The sequence below is a fragment of the Amphiura filiformis genome, chromosome 19, assembly GCF_039555335.1.
Source record: "Amphiura filiformis chromosome 19, Afil_fr2py, whole genome shotgun sequence".
NCBI classification, from domain to species: domain Eukaryota; kingdom Metazoa; phylum Echinodermata; class Ophiuroidea; order Amphilepidida; family Amphiuridae; genus Amphiura; species Amphiura filiformis.
Window position 1 is genome coordinate 10,154,655 of NC_092646.1, and position 20,988 is coordinate 10,175,642.

A 20,988-nucleotide genomic window follows, 5' to 3' on the forward strand; every position below is an offset into this window, starting at 1 on the left:
AGGTCGGGTATCAAAGGTTATTATAACTTAAATACTACTTGTATTTCCCACCTTGCCTCTGTCACATATTTCCTTCATATTATTGACAGCAAGTCCTAATTTTGACTTTGCTACTGCAAAATGTCATTTCATATCAAATTAGTAGACTTTCTTTGAAAAACATATCACTGGTGCCTGATGGGAATACCCGTCCGCCATTTCATTAAACTGGATCGTTTTCGCCTGGTTTGCGCCCAGATGTATTGGGGGCGTGCTATACTCTCATTGAACAGGCAAAGTTCGCAAAACTAACAACGTTGTTATTTGCCAAACTCAATTAACATGATCCAAGGGGTCGAACATGAATTATTCATAACGAGCTATAACGGATCGATAACTGGCCTCACTTTCTAGCTAGTAAACCAGCTGAATTTTTCATAGATTTTGCGTTGCTAATAGAACAACCGTGAATTTAGTGTCACCCCCTTGGTACGAAGCATCTGCATCTGCATGGTATGGACCCGGGTATGGAGAAGTCAGCTCTTCTGTTTACAACAAGCTAATAGCTCTGTTTACAAACGTGATGACAACCTGAGCATATTATACTTGATGGTGAGTGTGCGGAGTATTAAAATTTAAATTGGTATAGTAATTTCACTGAGTCGCTTTCTCGAGCTCACTGTTTTCGTACGGTAGGGTCACGGACACTGCCACTGCACTGATATGCAGAAAGCTTATAATTTATATTGCGAGCGAGCACACTGATCAGTGCATGATGTGTCTCTAGTCCACAATAATTATCCATCTCATGATCTATTTAATAATTATAAACTGTCACTGTAAACTGTGTAACCCTGACCATGCTGACCCTGGCCATCAGGCATGGTAATTGCCGTAATTGTAATTTCACTAAACTTTTAACCCTGGCCTTGACGTAACTCATTTACCGTTCGACGCGTTCACGTTCGTAAAGTTACGAATACCCAAAACTAGATAGGATACTGTTCGTAAGTAAGTTTAGTGAAATGCAACTTAGGCCTCACGACTCGTCACAAGTTACGATTAATTTTGAGACTTACGAAGCTTCGTAAACTAAAGCTTAGTGAAATGGACACCTTGATCAAACTGTAACCCTGGGGCTGGGTGCTGGGGGGGGGGCACTTAACACAAATGACCATACAAGTATGTTCCCCGGAAAGACCCCCCCATTTTGGATTTTGCAGCTCTGAAAGACCCCTATAAGTGACCAAACTAGAGCTCCGAAAGACCCATGCCATGATTTTGATAATTTCAGCTGTAGAAGGTTTTGTCAGGCAATTTTCAGCCAGAAAGCAAAGCAAGACCCTTGATTTTGACTGTTCGCAGCTCCGAAAGTCCCCATTTTGCTTGTTTGCAGCTCCAAAAGACCCCCTTTTACCGGGGCAGCTCCCAAAGACCCACCACCTCAAAATTCCGGGGGAACATACCCACCAAATTTTGTTGATGTGCCCCCCCCCCGGCCGTATACCCTTGATAGTAAATAATAAATTATCTGGAGATCATTATCTTGAGATAATCAATTATCTTCAGATGATCAATTACCCTGAGATAATAAATTACCTTGAGACAATTATCTCAAGATAAATATATGGAAATAATAAATTATCTCAAGATAAATATCTCCATAATCTTTTTGTCCAGAGATAAATCCTGCGAAGATAAATATCTTGAGATAATAAATAATCTTGTCATGATAATAAATTATCTCGAAAAATACATTATCTCAAGATGTTATTTATCTGGAGATCATAAATTATCTTGATAGTAAATTATCTTGATAATCTCTAGATGATTAATTTACCCTGAGATAATCAATTATCCTGAGATAATTAATCATTCTGAGATAATCCATTAACCTGAGACAATTATCTTTAGATAAATGGAAATAATGAATTACCATATCTCAAGATAAATATCTCCATAAAAACTTCTCTCTATATATCTTTTTGTCCAGAGATAAATATCTCATGCTGATAAATTATCTTGAGATAATTGATAAGTCACTCGAAAAAATACATTATCTCTAAATCTTTTTTATCTGGAGATCAATATGTTGAGATAATCTTGAGATAAATTATCTTGAAATAATAAGTTATAAGATGACTTATCTCAAAATAATTTATTATTTCAAGACTCTAATTTGTTATCTTTTATCTGGAAATAAGTGTCTCAAGAAATTATCTCGAGATAAGTTTTATTAATAAATCTCAAGATAACAAATTATCTCAAGAGAATACATCATCTCAAAACCTTTTTCTGGAACTAATAAATTCTATAAAATAATCTCAAGATAAATATGTGGTGATGATAAATAGCTCTTATGATAAATTATCTCAATTTATATTTTTGAAGTTAAATATTATGGAGATAATAGTAATAATGTCAAGATGATAATGTATTATCTCAACTTAATTGGTCATCCAGAGGCTATTTAAAGCAAGTACATGTAAAAAGCTTTTCTTTTTAATTTTTATGTCATGTAAAATTATCTGTTTTTTACAGGAAGCATGCATGATGGTTTGGAAAATGGACCTTGTGATGGCTATACCATGGACATAGGAAACCATTGATTTTTGAATCAACAGCGGGAACTATTCTTGGTGGTTATTCAATGGAGCTCAATGGATTTTTCAACCTACGGATTTGTCGCAAACTTCTCACATAGCACTATAACATGATTAGTCGTTTGGATTTAAGTACCAGCATTCAGCAGTTGGGGAAAAAAATCAGCAGAGTTGAATGAAATACTTAATTGTTAGTAGTTAATGGCATTATGTCAAAGTCTGGCTAACTTTGCGACTAATTTATGAGACATTGCACTGTTTCACTGTTTGATGAACTCCAATAATAAACTAAAGGTTAGATCTGCACAATAATTATTTGTGAACAAAAATATTTACGGAAATGATTGTGCTCCTGGAGAACAAAACTATGGTAAAGAGCTCCAGAATTACTCCAATATAATTACATAAACAACTGAATAATGCACCAACTGCCTGCCAAGATTATAATACAGGACATTGATATGATACAGGGTCTTTGAAAGAGCTGTGCAGTCAGAAAATTTAATATATAATGGCACAACAAAAATGATCAGAATAGAGTATGATGTTGCGTGGTATTAAGGGGTACTACACCCTCGATAAATTTGTGTCTATTTTTGCATTTTCTCACAAACTAATAACACAGTGATAACAAAAGTAATTATGTATATTATAGGGCAAGGAATCCAATTACTACACTGGAATTTCAGTGACCCAAGACAAGCAGTTTGTTATTTATGATAAGAAATAAGGTACCACTAGGATGTACCTCGTTTCCTATCATAAACTAAACTGCTTGTCTTGAGTCACTGAAATTTCAGTGTAGTAATTGGATTCCTTGCCCCATTAATATACATAACTTTTGTTACCAGTGTGTTATTATTTTTGAGAAAATGCAAAAATAGTCACAATTTACCACATGGTGTAGTACCCCTTAAAGCATCTGCCAATTTTTTTTTTTTAAATGTTGAAAATTGACCCATATGGTCTGGATAACAATTTGAAAATTGCACCTCAATAGGTGTATAGTGTATAATTTCTTGCATTCACAGTTCCGATTATTACAACATATGGGTCAAAAATATTTTTGCAAGCTATAAAATTTACCATTCTGAAATTAAAGAGGAAACCCAGCCAGAGCAGGCCTTCTGGGATAAACCAAACCTGCCTGGTTATCAAATTAGTTAGTGACAATTTACAAGTGACTAAAACTAATGCATATTTATACTATGCCAGGGTCATTTGTTTGGCAATATTTTCTTAACATGATCAAAGACATTTCACTCCCTGGAGGTTTGATTCACCCAGAAGAACTACTCTGGCAGGGCTTCCTCTTTATAGGTGAGTATTACTACACCCCTGATAAATTTTGTGACTAATTTTGCATTTTTCTCAAAAATAACTACACACTGGTAATAAAAGTTATGTATATTATAGAGGCAAGGAATCCAATTACTTCACTGCAATTTCAGTGATTCAAGACAGGTGGTTCATTATATAAATGGGTTATACATTCTAGCGGTACCTCTTTTCTTATCATAAATAACGTATCACTTGTCTTGAGTCACTGAAATTCCAGTATAGTATCTGGATTCCTTGCCCCTATAATATACATAACTTTTGTTACCAGTGTATTATTATTTATAGTCACAAATTTATCAAGGGGTGTAGTACCACCTGCAAAAAATAAAAACCTAGTAAAAATGTCCAGCTATGTAGTAATTGTGATGGTGCTCTTGGAGCATATGATCACAGTGAATCCATGTTGCAACCATGTAGCATCATAGGGCACGGGGCACATGCCCCCCCCCCCCATCGATTGCAAAGTTTAGAAAATCCAATTGGAAAATTGCCGGAAAATGGATTGTGCCCCCTCAATCAGCAACCCTCGAGTTAACCCACGGCACCCACAGCATTTTGCCGTGGGTGCCCATCCCCACTGCCATAATGCCCTCAAAATATGTCCTTTATCCAAGGCAGTCACTTGCCGTGCCCTCTAATGAAGTTGCCGTCGGTGCCCCGGCCCAGCCCTGCCCCTTCATAATAAAATCATCTATCTATGTTTGTGTGTGTTTTCTTCACTTTTGAGAAATTGCCTTGGCACCCTTCTCAAATTTTCAACAGTTGCCATGATGCCCTCTTGAAATATTACAAACTGCCGTGCTGCCTTGCCTGTTGAGTGAAAATCCAAGGCAATTAACAACTTGCCCTTAATTCGAGGCCTGTCAATCAGACACAGATGCTTTAATTACCCCCCAATATGATGACCTATGCTATGCCACTGATTACTTCTATTTGATCATTGATGGTGCGTAACATTTAACCTTGGTCCTTTTTGGCTCAAACACATAAAACTTGAATGAAAGCCCCAAGTAGGTCAAATTATGCATCTCTTGACTGGAATTTTCAAATTTTGCAAGGTTGTCAACCAACCATACTTCCATACAGCAATAATCAACAAAGAAAACAATGGCAAACCATCTTCTCTGCCACTGAACTATGCGGAGTCTGATACCATTGTTTATATGATATTTACCCATCTTGCATGTATTTCTATTCCTACTCAAATGCAACACTGAAATAAATTCAAGCAAAGCAAATGATTATGCTTTTAATTTATTATTCTTTTCATTTTACACATACAAAGTCATGATTGTTAACATCATCTGCCAGTGATTGTGTTAAAAGTTACCAAATTTGCCTTCAATAATGTAAAGTAATTCTTCAGATACCATGTAAAGAGGTTTAATAAAATGTTATTTTTATATAGCATGGTTCTACTAAGTCTTGAGATTGTAGTCATTCTTCTCTCATCTTTAATGTCCATTTGCATTTTTCCCCATTTTTTGGCAATAGCTTGTGTTCATGGTGATCATAATTCAAAATCTTCATTTCATGAAGAACTAGCTCAGTTTGCTGATCGCAAGGCCATATATTGCCACATGACTGAGTTAGCTGGGAGTGTTTCAAAATACTTGCATTTCCCTGACAATAATGATATAAAATTGGATGGTTTGAACCCAATACGCAAATTTATTGGTCGAGCTATGAGTTTTAAAATATTGGACGAGACGAAGTCAAGTCCAATATTTTTTAACTCATAGCGAGACCAATAAATTTTGTATTGGGTGAAAAAACATCCAATTTTATCATTATGTTTTCAGAATCTTTTTTGGTCAAAAACATGACTTTTAGTAAAAAATGAGATTTTTGTTAAAAAATGTGGTTTTTGGTCAAAATGTGACTTTTGGTCAAAAATGAGTTTTGGTCAAAAAATTGTGGAAAACAATTTTTGGGGGAAAGTGAGCCTATCCAACAAAGTCCAAGTTTTGAGTCCAAGTGTTGATTATATTGGACTCTTTAACTCTGTACAAAGTATAGGAAGGAAGATTCTGAGAACATAACAGAAATAAATTGAGTGTATGGGCGAATGGGGTTAGTTAAGTTGCACCTTTGAGTCAAAAGAGTTCAGTGTGGGGCACTAATTGGGGGATGGAGGACTACTTAGGTTAAATCATGATATGACTGCTCTTGTGTTTTTTTAACCAAGAACAAATTTGTTTATTTCCCAGGGGGGTCACTCCCATTGTGGCATGTACACCATCGGCGATAATAAAAATGCGTAAAAAGGGTAGTTTTTCGTGGGTAGGCACGATACGTGTGTATCGTGTTTAAGGTGTTAAAAACATGAAAAATTGGAAAAAAGGGTAGCAAAATTGCAATTGCTAATACGTTATATATCTTTTTGTCCAGAGATAAATATCTCATGCTGATAAATTATCTTGAGATAATTGATAAGTCACTCGAAAAAATACATTATCTCTAAATCTTTTTTATCTGGAGATCAATATGTTGAGATAATCTTGAGATAAATTATCTTGAAATAATAAGTTATAAGATGACTTATCTCAAAATAATTTATTATTTCAAGACTCTAATTTGTTATCTTTTATCTGGAAATAAGTGTCTCAAGAAATTATCTCGAGATAAGTTTTATTAATAAATCTCAAGATAACAAATTATCTCAAGAGAATACATCATCTCAAAACCTTTTTCTGGAACTAATAAATTCTATAAAATAATCTCAAGATAAATATGTGGTGATGATAAATAGCTCTTATGATAAATTATCTCAATTTATATTTTTGAAGTTAAATATTATGGAGATAATAGTAATAATGTCAAGATGATAATGTATTATCTCAACTTAATTGGTCATCCAGAGGCTATTTAAAGCAAGTACATGTAAAAAGCTTTTCTTTTTAATTTTTATGTCATGTAAAATTATCTGTTTTTTACAGGAAGCATGCATGATGGTTTGGAAAATGGACCTTGTGATGGCTATACCATGGACATAGGAAACCATTGATTTTTGAATCAACAGCGGGAACTATTCTTGGTGGTTATTCAATGGAGCTCAATGGATTTTTCAACCTACGGATTTGTCGCAAACTTCTCACATAGCACTATAACATGATTAGTCGTTTGGATTTAAGTACCAGCATTCAGCAGTTGGGGAAAAAAATCAGCAGAGTTGAATGAAATACTTAATTGTTAGTAGTTAATGGCATTATGTCAAAGTCTGGCTAACTTTGCGACTAATTTATGAGACATTGCACTGTTTCACTGTTTGATGAACTCCAATAATAAACTAAAGGTTAGATCTGCACAATAATTATTTGTGAACAAAAATATTTACGGAAATGATTGTGCTCCTGGAGAACAAAACTATGGTAAAGAGCTCCAGAATTACTCCAATAATTACATAAACAACTGAATAATGCACCAACTGCCTGCCAAGATTATAATACAGGACATTGATATGATACAGGGTCTTTGAAAGAGCTGTGCAGTCAGAAAATTTAATATATAATGGCACAACAAAAATGATCAGAATAGAGTATGATGTTGCGTAGTATTAGGGGTTTACACCCCTCGATAAATTTGTGTCTATTTTGCATTTTCTCACAAACTAATAACACAGTGATAACAAAAGTAATTATGTATATTATAGGGCAAGGAATCCAATTACTACACTGGAATTTCAGTGACCCAAGACAAGCAGTTTGTTATTTATGATAAGAAATAAGGTACCACTAGGATGTACCTCGTTTCCTATCATAAACTAAACTGCTTGTCTTGAGTCACTGAAATTTCAGTGTAGTAATTGGATTCCTTGCCCCATTAATATACATAACTTTTGTTACCAGTGTGTTATTATTTTTTGAGAAAAATGCAAAAATAGTCACAAATTTACCACATGGGTGTAGTACCCCCTTAAAGCATCTGCCAATTTTTTTTTTTTAAATGTTGAAAATTGACCCATATGGTCTGGATAACAATTTGAAAATTGCACCTCAATAGGTGTATAGTGTATAATTTCTTGCATTCACAGTTCCGATTATTACAACATATGGGTCAAAAATATTTTTGCAAGCTATAAAATTTACCATTCTGAAATTAAAGAGGAAACCCAGCCAGAGCAGGCCTTCTGGGATAAACCAAACCTGCCTGGTTATCAAATTAGTTAGTGACAATTTACAAGTGACTAAAACTAATGCATATTTATACTATGCCAGGGTCATTTGTTTGGCAATATTTTCTTAACATGATCAAAGACATTTCACTCCCTGGAGGTTTGATTCACCCAGAAGAACTACTCTGGCAGGGCTTCCTCTTTAAGGTGGTACGTACTACACCCCCTGATAAATTTTGTGACTAATTTTGCATTTTTCTCAAAAAATAACTACACACTGGTAATAAAAGTTATGTATATTATAGAGGCAAGGAATCCAATTACTTCACTGCAATTTCAGTGATTCAAGACAGGTGGTTCATTATATAAATGGGGTATACATTCTAGCGGTACCTCTTTTCTTATCATAAATAACGTATCACTTGTCTTGAGTCACTGAAATTCCAGTATAGTATCTGGATTCCTTGCCCCTATAATATACATAACTTTTGTTACCAGTGTATTATTATTTATAGTCACAAATTTATCAAGGGTGTAGTACCACCTGCAAAAATAAAAACCTAGTAAAAATGTCCAGCTATGTAGTAATTGTGATGGTGCTCTTGGAGCATATGATCACAGTGAATCCATGTTGCAACCATGTAGCATCATAGGGCACGGGGCACATGCCCCCCCCCCAAGCGATTGCAAAGTTTAGAAAATCCAATTGGAAAATTGCCGGAAAATGGATTGTGCCCCCTCAATCAGCAACCCTCGAGTTAACCCACGGCACCCACAGCATTTTGCCGTGGGTGCCCATCCCCACTGCCATAATGCCCTCAAAATATGTCCTTTATCCAAGGCAGTCACTTGTCGTGCCCTCTAATGAAGTTGCCGTCGGTGCCCGGCCCAGCCCTGCCCCTTCATAATAAAATCATCTATCTATGTTTGTGTGTGTTTTCTTCACTTTTGAGAAATTGCCTTGGCACCCTTCTCAAATTTTCAACAGTTGCCATGATGCCCTCTTGAAATATTACAAACTGCCGTGCTGCCTTGCCTGTTGAGTGAAAATCCAAGGCAATTAACAACTTGCCCTTAATTCGAGGCCTGTCAATCAGACACAGATGCTTTAATTCCCCCCCCCCCCAATATGATGACCTATGCTATGCCACTGATTACTTCTATTTGATCATTGATGGTGCGTAACATTTAACCTTGGTCCTTTTTGGCTCAAACACATAAAACTTGAATGAAAGCCCCAAGTAGGTCAAATTATGCATCTCTTGACTGGAATTTTCAAATTTTGCAAGGTTGTCAACCAACCATACTTCCATACAGCAATAATCAACAAAGAAAACAATGGCAAACCATCTTCTCTGCCACTGAACTATGCGGAGTCTGATACCATTGTTTATATGATATTTACCCATCTTGCATGTATTTCTATTCCTACTCAAATGCAACACTGAAATAAATTCAAGCAAAGCAAATGATTATGCTTTTAATTTATTATTCTTTTTCATTTTACACATACAAAGTCATGATTGTTAACATCATCTGCCAGTGATTGTGTTAAAAGTTACCAAATTTGCCTTCAATAATGTAAAGTAATTCTTCAGATACCATGTAAAGAGGTTTAATAAAATGTTATTTTTATATAGCATGGTTCTACTAAGTCTTGAGATTGTAGTCATTCTTCTCTCATCTTTAATGTCCATTGCATTTTTCCCCATTTTTTTGGCAATAGCTTGTGTTCATGGTGATCATAATTCAAAATCTTCATTTCATGAAGAACTAGCTCAGTTTGCTGATCGCAAGGCCATATATTGCCACATGACTGAGTTAGCTGGGAGTGTTTCAAAATACTTGCATTTCCCTGACAATAATGATATAAAATTGATGGTTTGAACTCAATACATAAATTTATTAGTCGAGCTATGAGTTTTAAAATATTGGACGAGACGAAGTCAAGTCCAATATTTTTAACTCATAGCGAGACCAATAAATTTTGTATTGGGTGAAAAACATCCAATTTTATCATTATGTTTTCAGAATCTTTTTGGTCAAAAACATGACTTTTAGTAAAAATGAGATTTTTGTTAAAAAATGTGGTTTTGGTCAAAATGTGACTTTTGGTCAAAAATGAGTTTTGGTCAAAAAATTGTGGAAAACAATTTTTTGGGGGAAAGTGAGCCTATCCAACAAAGTCCAAGTTTTGAGTCCAAGTGTTGATTATATTGGACTCTTTAACTCTGTACAAAGTATAGGAAGGAAGATTCTGAGAACATAACAGAAATAAATTGAGTGTATGGGCGAATGGGGTTAGTTGCACCTTTGAGTCAAAAAGAGTTCAGTGTGGGGCACTAATTGGGGATGGAGGACTACTTAGGTTAAATCATGATATGACTGCTCTTGTGTTTTTTAACCAAGAACAAATTTGTTTATTTCCCAGGGGGTCACTCCCATTGTGGCATGTACACCATCGGCGATAATAAAAATGCGTAAAAGGGTAGTTTTTTGGTAGGTAGGCACGATACGTGTGTATCGTGTTTAAGGTGTTAAAAACATGAAAAATTGGAAAAAGGGTAGCAAAATTGCAATTGCTAATACGTGGAAATGAAATTTAGGGTATGAAATTTTATGCAAGGAACAAAATCCCTGTATATGTTTAGGGTGTGAAAACAGGCGTGTGATATCTGTTTAGGGTATCATTTTAGCCAAGGGTTAAATCCTTGTTTAAGGTGCATTTTAAAAGTTGATTATCGCGGGAGGTGTACAGGCCACAATGGGAGTGACCCCCTGCAGGTTTATTTAACCAGTCGGTCCGGCAGACGCAAGCTCGGGCCCTGATAGGGCCAGGCTCAAACAAAAGGCTCAACCCAAAGCCTAAAAGCTTACAAGCATGATGTTCTCAGCTGTCTATCCAATCTATCACTACAAGATTCCTATTTTGGCCATCTGCAGACTGGTACACACAAAGTAAGTACCAATTATGCCACTGCACAGGATCCACCAGCATTGGTACTGCACTGGTTCTAAACTGGTACTGCACAGTACCAGCCAAGTACATGTACCTCCAACTACCTCAGCGATGGTGTACCTGTGCAGGCAGCCCAATATGAATCAGGTAGTGTAACTGAGCTTCATAATATTAATCCTAAAACACTTGTTGCCACAGTCCACTGCTTAGATTTAATTTCTAAATTGGAATGTAAAATCGAAAAGTTACTTGTCGATTGCTTGTTGCCACAAATGGCACAGTAGTACACCAGTACACAGACTCGCAGAGGACTGTTTATTGCAACTTTTCGATCTCAAATATGGTTCCTGACTACCAGTTGCCTGAGTTATCAGTTTCCAGGGCTTGGTCAATATTTTGCCTTACCACACACACCAACCTATAAATTAAAAAAGAAATAGAATAAAATATTATTTCACATCGAACAAGTTTTTACTGCAAATTGAAAATGATACGTGGGATACAATGATATTCTGGGAGACAAATTACTGCTGGTGGCAAACATTGGCAAAATGGTGCAAGTGATTATGAAAATGCCACTGTTAGCGACAACATTTCAAATTCATTTCAAAGCAGTTTGAGGTACCGGTACTCACGCTTTCTTACATGTAGCTCCAACTTCCACTGATATTCTCCGCACAAAGGTGTGAGGTGTACACCACAGCCACAAGAGAAAAAAAAAAAAAAATAAATTATCAACAAATTCACAACTACTTTCCTCATATGAAGTTAAATTAAAGAAATCTTTTTTTTTTTACATCAGTGTAAATTTTGAGCACATTTGAAGGTGTAAGGTGACCAAAACTGTGACTGAAACTATAGTCTCTTCCTGGAGACTGGCTTAATCACAAATGAATGAGCAAGGGTTTGCCGTAATAAATACAATGTACATTTGCCTACCAAATCACAGTTACTTGGCATGGGACAATTACATATTTAGCATTTTAAATCAAAAAAAGGATGATTTAAAATTGTATTTAAATATAATGCAGGTTTTTCACAACATCCTTAACCCTGCAGTCACAAGGCTGCTCACTACAAAAGGGTTGTAATGTTAGCAATACAGCAGGTTTTTGGGTTGGATTATTTAATGAGTTTGTGTCCCTAAGTATGTGTAGTAAACTAAAAATCAGTGGCTAAAATACAATGTACATGGCAAATTCCTTTCTATTCAAAAACTAACTTTGCTGAAACTGCAGCCCATTCATGGTGGATGATCATGGATCTACATTAGGGACTGTTCACAAACACTTGTTGGGGGGGGGGGGCTGATGCAAAAAGGGGGGCTCTTAAAAGTTTTGACCCTTCTAGGGGGAGAGGGGCTCTGAAAAATTGACCACAAATTTTCCCGGGAAAATTGAGTATATGGGGTTGACCCATAATTTTCATGTCAAAAAGGGGGCCCTGAAATTTTTGAGATCTGAAAAAGGGGGCCCGAAAAATTTTCACGATGAAATTTTTTTTTTTGCATCAGGGCCCCCAACAAGTGTTTGTGAACGGTTCCTTAATCGATTTTACTGTATGATACATGTGTATATACGAGGGGTATCCAAAGTTTTGACATCACCCAGAAGTGAAAGAGCTATATTGATGAAATTTTGGTCCTTATGTACATGGTTCAAAAATGGTCTCATAAGTATGTTTACTTTCTTTCCAGGTGGCGCTTAGATGGGCAGTAGGCGCATTACCTTTTCATGATAAGATCCTCCACTTTCTTGAGTTTCTTCACTGTGGCGCGCCATCCATAAGTGATGGACGCCCACTTCTTGGCTAATCTGTGAGGGACATGTGGCCAGTTTGGAAATTCCTTTTTCAAAAAGCAACAGTGCAATATGATGGGCAATCATCACCGTAGATAGCTTTCATTTCATCATAGATTTTATGAGCATTGTAGGCCTAACCCTTCAAATGCAGGAACCTTAATCACACTACGTTCCTCAATTTTCACCATCTTGCAGGTTATGCGCCTATAGCTACTGCCCACCTAGTGCCATCTGGATAGAAAGTAAACTTATACTTATGAGACCATTTCTGAACCATAATGTACATAAGGACCAGTGATTACACTGACATAATTTCATCAAAATAGCTCTTTCACTTCTGGGTGATGTCAAAACTTTTGGATACCCCTCGCATACAATGTACATGTCATACATCATAGACTTACTTGCAAACTCATTTTGTGTGGCATGGTGGTGCAGGGCTCTAGCCTTCTCCTGTCTTTTTCTCCTGATGACATGAAGAAAGAAATGCAAATTTAGATATCAAAATTTGAGGAAAATTGAGGTACATAATACATTAGATGCATGCATAAACTCCTCTAGTTGATTAATTTCACAAAAGTGAGGTTGAGCTTTACCCAAGGAAAATCTAGTACTTGGGTGTAAAAAAACAAGCAAACACAAACAGAGAAATATTGAAATTCCCAATGATTACACAGACAGTACAAGTACCCACACAGATTTGGTGCCCTAATTTGTATTTACGAACTACACTGTATTGGTAAGCACCGGAAAAATGTATGATTTTTAGAGCAAATTTTATGCATCAATTTCACAAAATTCTGATTTGTGTGATTTATCATGTTTATCCATAATATTACCAAAATGTGTGCATTTTCCACAAAAAGTTCAAATTTGCATTTTTTTAAAATTAAATTACGCGGCGCAGAGTTGAAATCGTTAAAATTAAGTCCTATGAGCAGTGGCGTACCGTGGCCGCCCCTACCCCGGGGGGCTGAAGAAAATTCAATTTTGCCGTCCCTTCCTCAGCAGCCCGAAAAGGTTGCCCCAATTTTTTTTACGGTCGTTTGAAAAAGCTAGCGCCCAAAAGCAACACATTTTGAATATATAGTACAATTTTTTCAAATTTTCCGCCCCTTTTTCTTTACTAATTCTTTTTTGCCGCCCCTTCTTCTTCCGCTCCCCCTTCGATTTGGCCACCCCCTGCTTTGACTCCGGGGGGCTGGTGCCCCCAAAGCCCCCCAAAAAATATGCGCATGATGAGGGCGGTCGACTGCATATCCGTCAGTACACGCTTTTAAATACGGAATAAATGCTAACCTCATCGTGACATCATCCAAGCAGCAAAGTTCATTTCCCATGGAAAAAGCATGTATTGACGGATATGCAGTTTACCATTCTGCTATGGTCTATTTTCTATACCGGTACTTTTTTCTGCATGGATTGTATTACAGATCACCATGGGTTCTTTCAATTTTGTGAAAACTTATGGGTTTTTTTGGAAAATGAATACTTTAAAAATGGGTATCTTGGGAAAAATCTTAAAATTTGTGGCCAAACCTAAAATTCGCGATTATACCCAAAATATGTGAATGTTAGCTTTTCACATACATTGTACATATCTTTTCAGATTGATTTTTTTTTACTTCAATTACCAAGAATGAAGATGTAAATACATGATGAATTAATACATACCCTTTTCTTTCTTCCTTTGTGTGCTGCTTTGCTTGTAGCTCGATCTTCCCCGTCAAAAACAACTATGGGCGTAACATTTTGCCTAACCAACACATCTACTGCTTAGCAGAAATCATTGACATACCGGGGTACCTGTAAGAACAATAATTGCATAAAAGTGACATAAAAATTGGTTGATATACAACTTGTCCCTATCCCAACCCACCCCTTGACCAGTAGCGTATCTGTGGCAGGGGTCACTCTGCACCCCCCCCCCCATGGCTTTGACCATGAAGGAAAACCTGAAAAATTATGCTAAATCAGCCTATTTTACACCTCTGCCTGAGAAAATCTACCCTGTGACCGGGTAAATCTACAAGACACCAGGATTTTGCCCACTCTGACAAGTGACCCATACACGGTACACCACTGCCCTTGACAATATAGTCTACCTGTCCCTTGACAATATATATAGTCAACTACCTTAGCTTTATTACCTCCAGCAAGCAAGGGACAGGTTGGTCACTGGTCAGTGACGAGTTGTCTTCAAAAAATGTGGTGCAGGTTGACGCAAAGACAGGTTGGCATAGGAACGGCTTGTCATGTATTCTTAAAAATTTACTTCATTAGGAATGTAACATTAAAACCAATCAACGGTACAGGATGCTTTTTTGGTCACGCAGCTATAAAAAGACAATTTTCATGGTTTAGAATAGGAGATTAATGAAAAATAAGCCCTTAATCCTTTCCTTCATCACGAATACAAGTCACACACTTAAAATAATTTCTTAATAATAGTATTGTAAATAATTGTGGTTCTTGAGAAATATGTCAATTATGAAGATGTTGCGTGCTTCAACTCTTTTCACATCATAATTACAGAACCACAAGATCCACAAAATTGTAACTGGATTCAGCACCACACCCGATTTAAAATGATCATAACAAATTTCACTACATGTAGATGGTATACCATCTACATTACATAGTATTTAATAAGCTTAAGCTTAACTTACTTTCGTGGATCAATTCCATGTTGTGCAGTGTACTTCGTTAATATTTATGTGTAGATCCATAAATTGATGCGTCAATACCTGTACTTCACCGCCCAAATCCGCGGCAGAAACCCTGGCAGAAACTTTATTTTCTATATTCTTGAATTTTGGGAGTAAAGATTGAATTCCCATTGTCACGATTCGATTGTAACCGTGTGTTGAAGCTGGTCAACTCCGGGATTGTTATTTACGATCAGCTGATTGAAGATCACAGGCTGTTTTTAACGGCTGATATGAGTGCACTACACTAAATCCTTCCGCATTTGGTGTAACCCTTCATAGTTCCGGTAAAAAATAGCGCCTATGCGAAATATATCGGCGTCCCAAGGGAACCAAATTTGAGTGACTCTTGGTTGTTTTGATAAAAACGATAGAATAGGAGCTCAACATTACAAATCTGTTCAGAAAATGTTCCGAATCGAATGTACATGGGCAATAGGCCCTCGGAACAATATCATGGCCGGAACTGGTAAGGAGGCGAGAGTGTCGGCTGAAATTCGGGATGGCGCTGTTCAGGAGTTCGTATCTTTTAAGCTTGTCTCAACTTGTCCCAAAAAATCATATTTAAATAAAAGTTTAATCTTTATTTAAGACGTTGATTTGATCAAAATATTAAAAATGTTGTTACATGGGGTAGAAAAACAAACTTACTTTCTTGTATTTTCCCGTGTATTTCAATGGGACGATTATTTAGTGGTGTGCGCCCATATCGCTAATTGTTCAAAATGCGCATGCGCTAGACATGCGCATAAAACAAATCGTGTTCCCGTGGTGTTGCCGTCGGGATTGCCCTGGAATTGCCAGAGAAGTATGACCCACCCCCCCTGTCCTCATGCTGCTCACCGACCTGGTTACACGTTACTGTGGGATGGAATTCCATTCTTCCACAAGGATTCGTCGCAGGTCATTCAATGTGGTTGCCTATGGGCTTCTTTGGCACGCACAGCACGATCAAGCTGGTCCCACAAGTGTTCAATCGGGTTGAGGTCTGGCCCCCGGGTCTGGCCTGATGGCAGGCCATTTTGACTCTACTCCCATATTCTGTAGGTAGTCGTTGACTACCGTGGCTATGTGGGGCGAGCGGTGTCATCTTGGAGGATTGCATTAGGTCCCAGATTGTGAAGTTATGGGATTGCTGCTTGCTGCACAGAATAATGGTCAATTTGGCAAATTCATTTTGAGACCCCACTACAATCACAAGGCATGTACTCAGCCGTAAAAAATGTTATTGTTTCAAATGGGGTGTCATTGTAAAGGGGAGTATTGTAGCTATCCAGTGATATGCAACACGATATGAATATGTCACAAATAATTGGGGATACAGATGCTTGAAAAAACTTTCCAAACTTTTGTTGAGGAGTTTACATGGTGTAGTTTAAAACCAAATACATGACAAAAACTGAAGGCAAGTGAAAGGTAGCAAACAAGACAAGCCCAGAGCAACCAGCAACTATAAGCTATGTCTTTACTGTAAGAGAGCATGTTCACTACTGAGTGCTGTGAAGCAATATGCAAATTGACAACTCCAGAGGACAATAGGGTATTGTCCTTATTGACAGGATGTAAATGTCAAGAGGGGTCGCAATCAATAGAAGAGAAATAGATTGAAAAGAGGATATTGGACTAAATAGGAAAAAAGTGTCACTCAAACAATTAATAAGAAACCCCATCATCAGTTCCTATCCCGAGGCGCTTCAGAAGAGAAAAGATGACGCGGATTCAACATAGTTAAGACAAGACGGATTTGGGGATATAGACGAGAGACAGACAAGGGGGGTCCTAGGTCCGGAACCATGACGGCTGCAGGGGATCACCAGCAAAATCAGACAAAGTAGGTAATGGTGAATCCAACGGACGAGGGCTCTCCATACACAAATGAACAAATACAATGAAGGGTCGCCATTGCTCTCCATACACAACAAATACAATGGAGAGTCCGACTGCCATGCAAATGAGCCAAGTGTCCTCTCAAGGTATGCTCTGTGGTTATAGGCAGGGTTGCCAAAAGATTTCAGCCCGAATCGCGGGTCAAATAATCGAAAAGTCGCCCAATTTTTCTCTTTACCATTGGTTTCTATGGGGCAGGAAACTATCGGAAGTCGCAGGAGCCAATGTTGAAAAGTCGCTCAAATTTTTTCTTAACCATTGGTTTCTATGGGACAGGAAATTGGAAGTCGCGGGGAAAATCTTCAAAAGTCGTCCAATTGGGCTACCAAATCGCGGGTTTGGCAATAGGCAACTCCAACAGTCTTGAGTCTTGAGTTGATTCACTCCTTCAGTAAGCTAGGCTTGTCCTAGGAGGATTGTGCTGTGCATACGTGTCAGAAGGTGCTCATAAATTTACAACGTGCAAGTAAAAACCGAAGACCGACAGGTTACAAGGATTGGTGGGTTGGTGTAGTAGCCATATCCCTGAGGGCTGGTAGTGCCAGGGTCTGGAATTGGCTGACTGTTGTTGCTGCAATGACTGGTTGTGGTAGTCTGTTCCAGATTGGGATGGTGCGAACAAAGAAGGAGTATCTGTATGTGTTTACTCTCGACTGAATGGGTTGGTAACTCAGGGTGTTGGTTGCTCTTCCCAGACGAAGTGATGGTATAACTACAGTCGGGAAGGGATGTTCACAAGTCCATGGTGGATTTTGAAAAACATGGTGCCCTGGTTGAGTAGTCGTCTGGTGGCAAGGGAATCCCATTCAAGGCGTTGTAGCATACTGGTCACACTTGCGGTTCGCTCGTAATTGTTATAAACAAACCTAGCAGCTTGACGCTGGACAGACTCCAAAGCATTCACCTGCTCACAAGAATACGGGTTCCATGCAGCTGAAGCAAATTCCATTTTTGGTCGCACTAGAGCCTGGTAAGCCTTGGTCTTAACATGTATCGGGCAAGATGACAAATTCCGTCGCAATACACCCAGGGTGCTACGGGCACTAGATGTGATGTTTAGGACGTGATCCTTCCAGTCAAGATGTTTGTTAATTGTAACTCCAAGATATTTGTGCTTCGATGACTTAACAATGCTGTGACCGTCCACCTGATAGATGTGATTCAGTGGTTTGGTCTTGCGGGTGATGGTAAGAGTCTCGCATTTAGTAGCTTTAAAGCTCATCTGCTACTGGTCAGCCCACTGGAAGACTTTGTTTAAATCATCTTGGAGAGTGTCTTGGTCTTCAGTGCTCTGGATTTCACGATACAGGATACTGTCATCCGCGAATAGACGGAGAGTTGAGTTGATGTTGGTTACGATGTCATTAATGTACAGAAGAAAGAGGGTTGGACCTAGGACTGAGCCTTGTGGGACTCCTGAAATTACCGGTGACCACTTGGAGTGGGTGCCATTGATGGTAACACATTGCTCACGTCCCCCCAGAAAATCCTGAATCCAATTGAGTGTCTTTCCTCTTATGCCATAGTAAGTTAGCTTGGATGCAAGACGTTTATGGGGCACCTTATCGAACGCCTTGCTAAAGTCAAGAAGCAAGACGTCTGTCTGCCCTCCTCTATTCAACACTTCTGACCAGTCCTGCGTAGCCTGGATCAACTGGGTTTCACAGGACATTTTTTCCCTGAATCCATGCTGCTCATCGACAATGATGTGGTTCTTGGCGAGATGTTTTGCAGTATGTGATAACACGATGTGTTCCATCAGTTTGCAGGCTATGCTAGTAAGGCTAACTGGACGGTAGTTCTCGGGCGATGACTTGCTCCCTTTCTTGTAAATGCCAGTTACCAGTGCTCTTTTCCAGTCAGAAGGTAGTGTACCGCTATCATATGATTGTTGGAATATGAACTGGAGCATGGGTCCAAGTTCTGAAGCATAATCTCTTAAAAATCTTGAGGGTATGTTGTCAGGTCCGCTTGCTTTATTACAGTTAAGCTGCTGAAGTTGCTTAACAACACCATGTAGTTCAACATGCAAATTTGAAATGTCAGTAAATGGTGAGGTGCCTTTACTTGGTATATTGTCCATCTTCTCTTGTGTAAAGACTGAAGTGAACTGTTGGTTTAAGGCTTCAGCAATGCCTTTATCGGATGAATAAGTCCTGTTATTAACAGTTAATGGAGGTATCCCAAGTGATTCCTTCCTAAGAGATTTGATGTAACCCCAGAATCTTTTGGGATTTGTTTCAAGGCTTGGGCCAATGACGTCTGATTTATAAGACTCATGACTCTCTCTGATCATATCAGTGACCTTGTTTCTTTGCTTTTTGTAAGCATTATAGAGTTTTGTTTTGTTTGCGGAGCCTGCATTTTGCGACTTCTTAAACAGTTTGTCACGTTTTCTCATTTCTCGGTTATAGCATAGAAATACAACAATACGTGTATTGTGCTGCACATAATAAATAATATCGATTTTGACTGCATCGTGCATGGATCGGTCCGTGCAATGTATAGGGATTCTGCCATTTTCTTGTAGGCCTATAATAGTCCCCGGAGTATAGACGTTGGGTTTCCCCCCAGTTTATTCAAGATTTCCACATAGAACCCCCACACAGTGTCATCGACCCTATATCTTCATGGCAGAAATCGCCATGGTAGGTTGAATCCACAGCCACGATTGGCCATTTGGTTCAGACCTTTGAAGCTCTTTGAGACGAATAATTAGTCGAGGGACATGACTAAGGCTACTCACAATAGCCGGGTAATTGATCTTGATTGTGCGTGAATAAGCTTGTATACCCCATTGAGGTCCCATCATATCTGTTCAACACGTATTTTCAAGTGTATGAGACCACATCTGGTTTCTTGAGAAAAATTCATTTAGGGGAGATATTCATCATTTTCTAACCCGGTATCCGAAGATTTTCGTCTGATATCAAAATCGTGCATAGCAATTCACGTGTATCGATCCCGTGTATTCATTTTAGTGTCTCTGCGGCACCAAATAATTATTAGCCAGGCGGTGTCGGTGTGCCCCAAGATGTTTTTAGAAAATGGAAGATTAGATTACCATAAAAACGATACAGTAATCTTTATCGGGGTTCTATGTAAAAATTACATAGATTTTTCATCATTTTTTGAGCGTCCATTTTCAGTAAATTCAAAAAACATTTTGACGTATATAAAATTGAAATAAAATTCTCCCTCTCCTAAACAACACCAACTGTACCACAATTGGGTATCACGAATCGTTCTACATGCTGTGCAGTTAATATTCATATATTCCTTTATACATAGAATGCTTCACTTTTTCCACAAAAAATATTTCAGCGAAAACCCTCCCACTCTGCTATTTTATAAAAATAATCAGACTACCCTAGAACATGCAATAATTAGCATTAAAACCAGGTTGTTGTTACGCATTTTAAAAACGCTTTGGCCGGATCGCGAAGGCCGCTGTAATTCGGGATATTAAATATCTTCCTGACCAGCCAGATCTGCGCATGGTGAAAGACGAGTATCAGACCGACGCAAACTGGCTTAGTCTCCACATCAGCCAGTTTGGTTCCGCCCCTCCACAGGGAACGTAACCTGTGTAGGA

The 20,988-nt window shown here is 38.1% G+C and overlaps 1 protein-coding gene and 1 long non-coding RNA gene across 2 annotated transcripts; both read right to left on the reverse strand.

Moving 5' to 3' along the window:
• Positions 1-10,542: 10,542 nt before the first annotated feature.
• On the reverse strand, positions 10,543-15,732 carry LOC140140903 (uncharacterized). The gene is made up of 4 exons (XR_011857331.1): positions 15,468-15,732; positions 14,473-14,604; positions 13,203-13,264; positions 10,543-11,414 (listed from the first exon to the last, which is right to left on the reverse strand). It is a non-coding gene; the product is annotated as an uncharacterized lncRNA (long non-coding RNA).
• Positions 15,733-18,105: 2,373 nt separating this feature from the next.
• Positions 18,106-18,615, reverse strand: LOC140140370 (uncharacterized). Its single transcript, XM_072162131.1, has one exon. It carries the CDS (start codon positions 18,613-18,615, stop codon positions 18,106-18,108), a length of 510 nt encoding a protein of 169 aa, XP_072018232.1.
• Between the last annotated feature and the right edge of the window lie 2,373 nt (positions 18,616-20,988).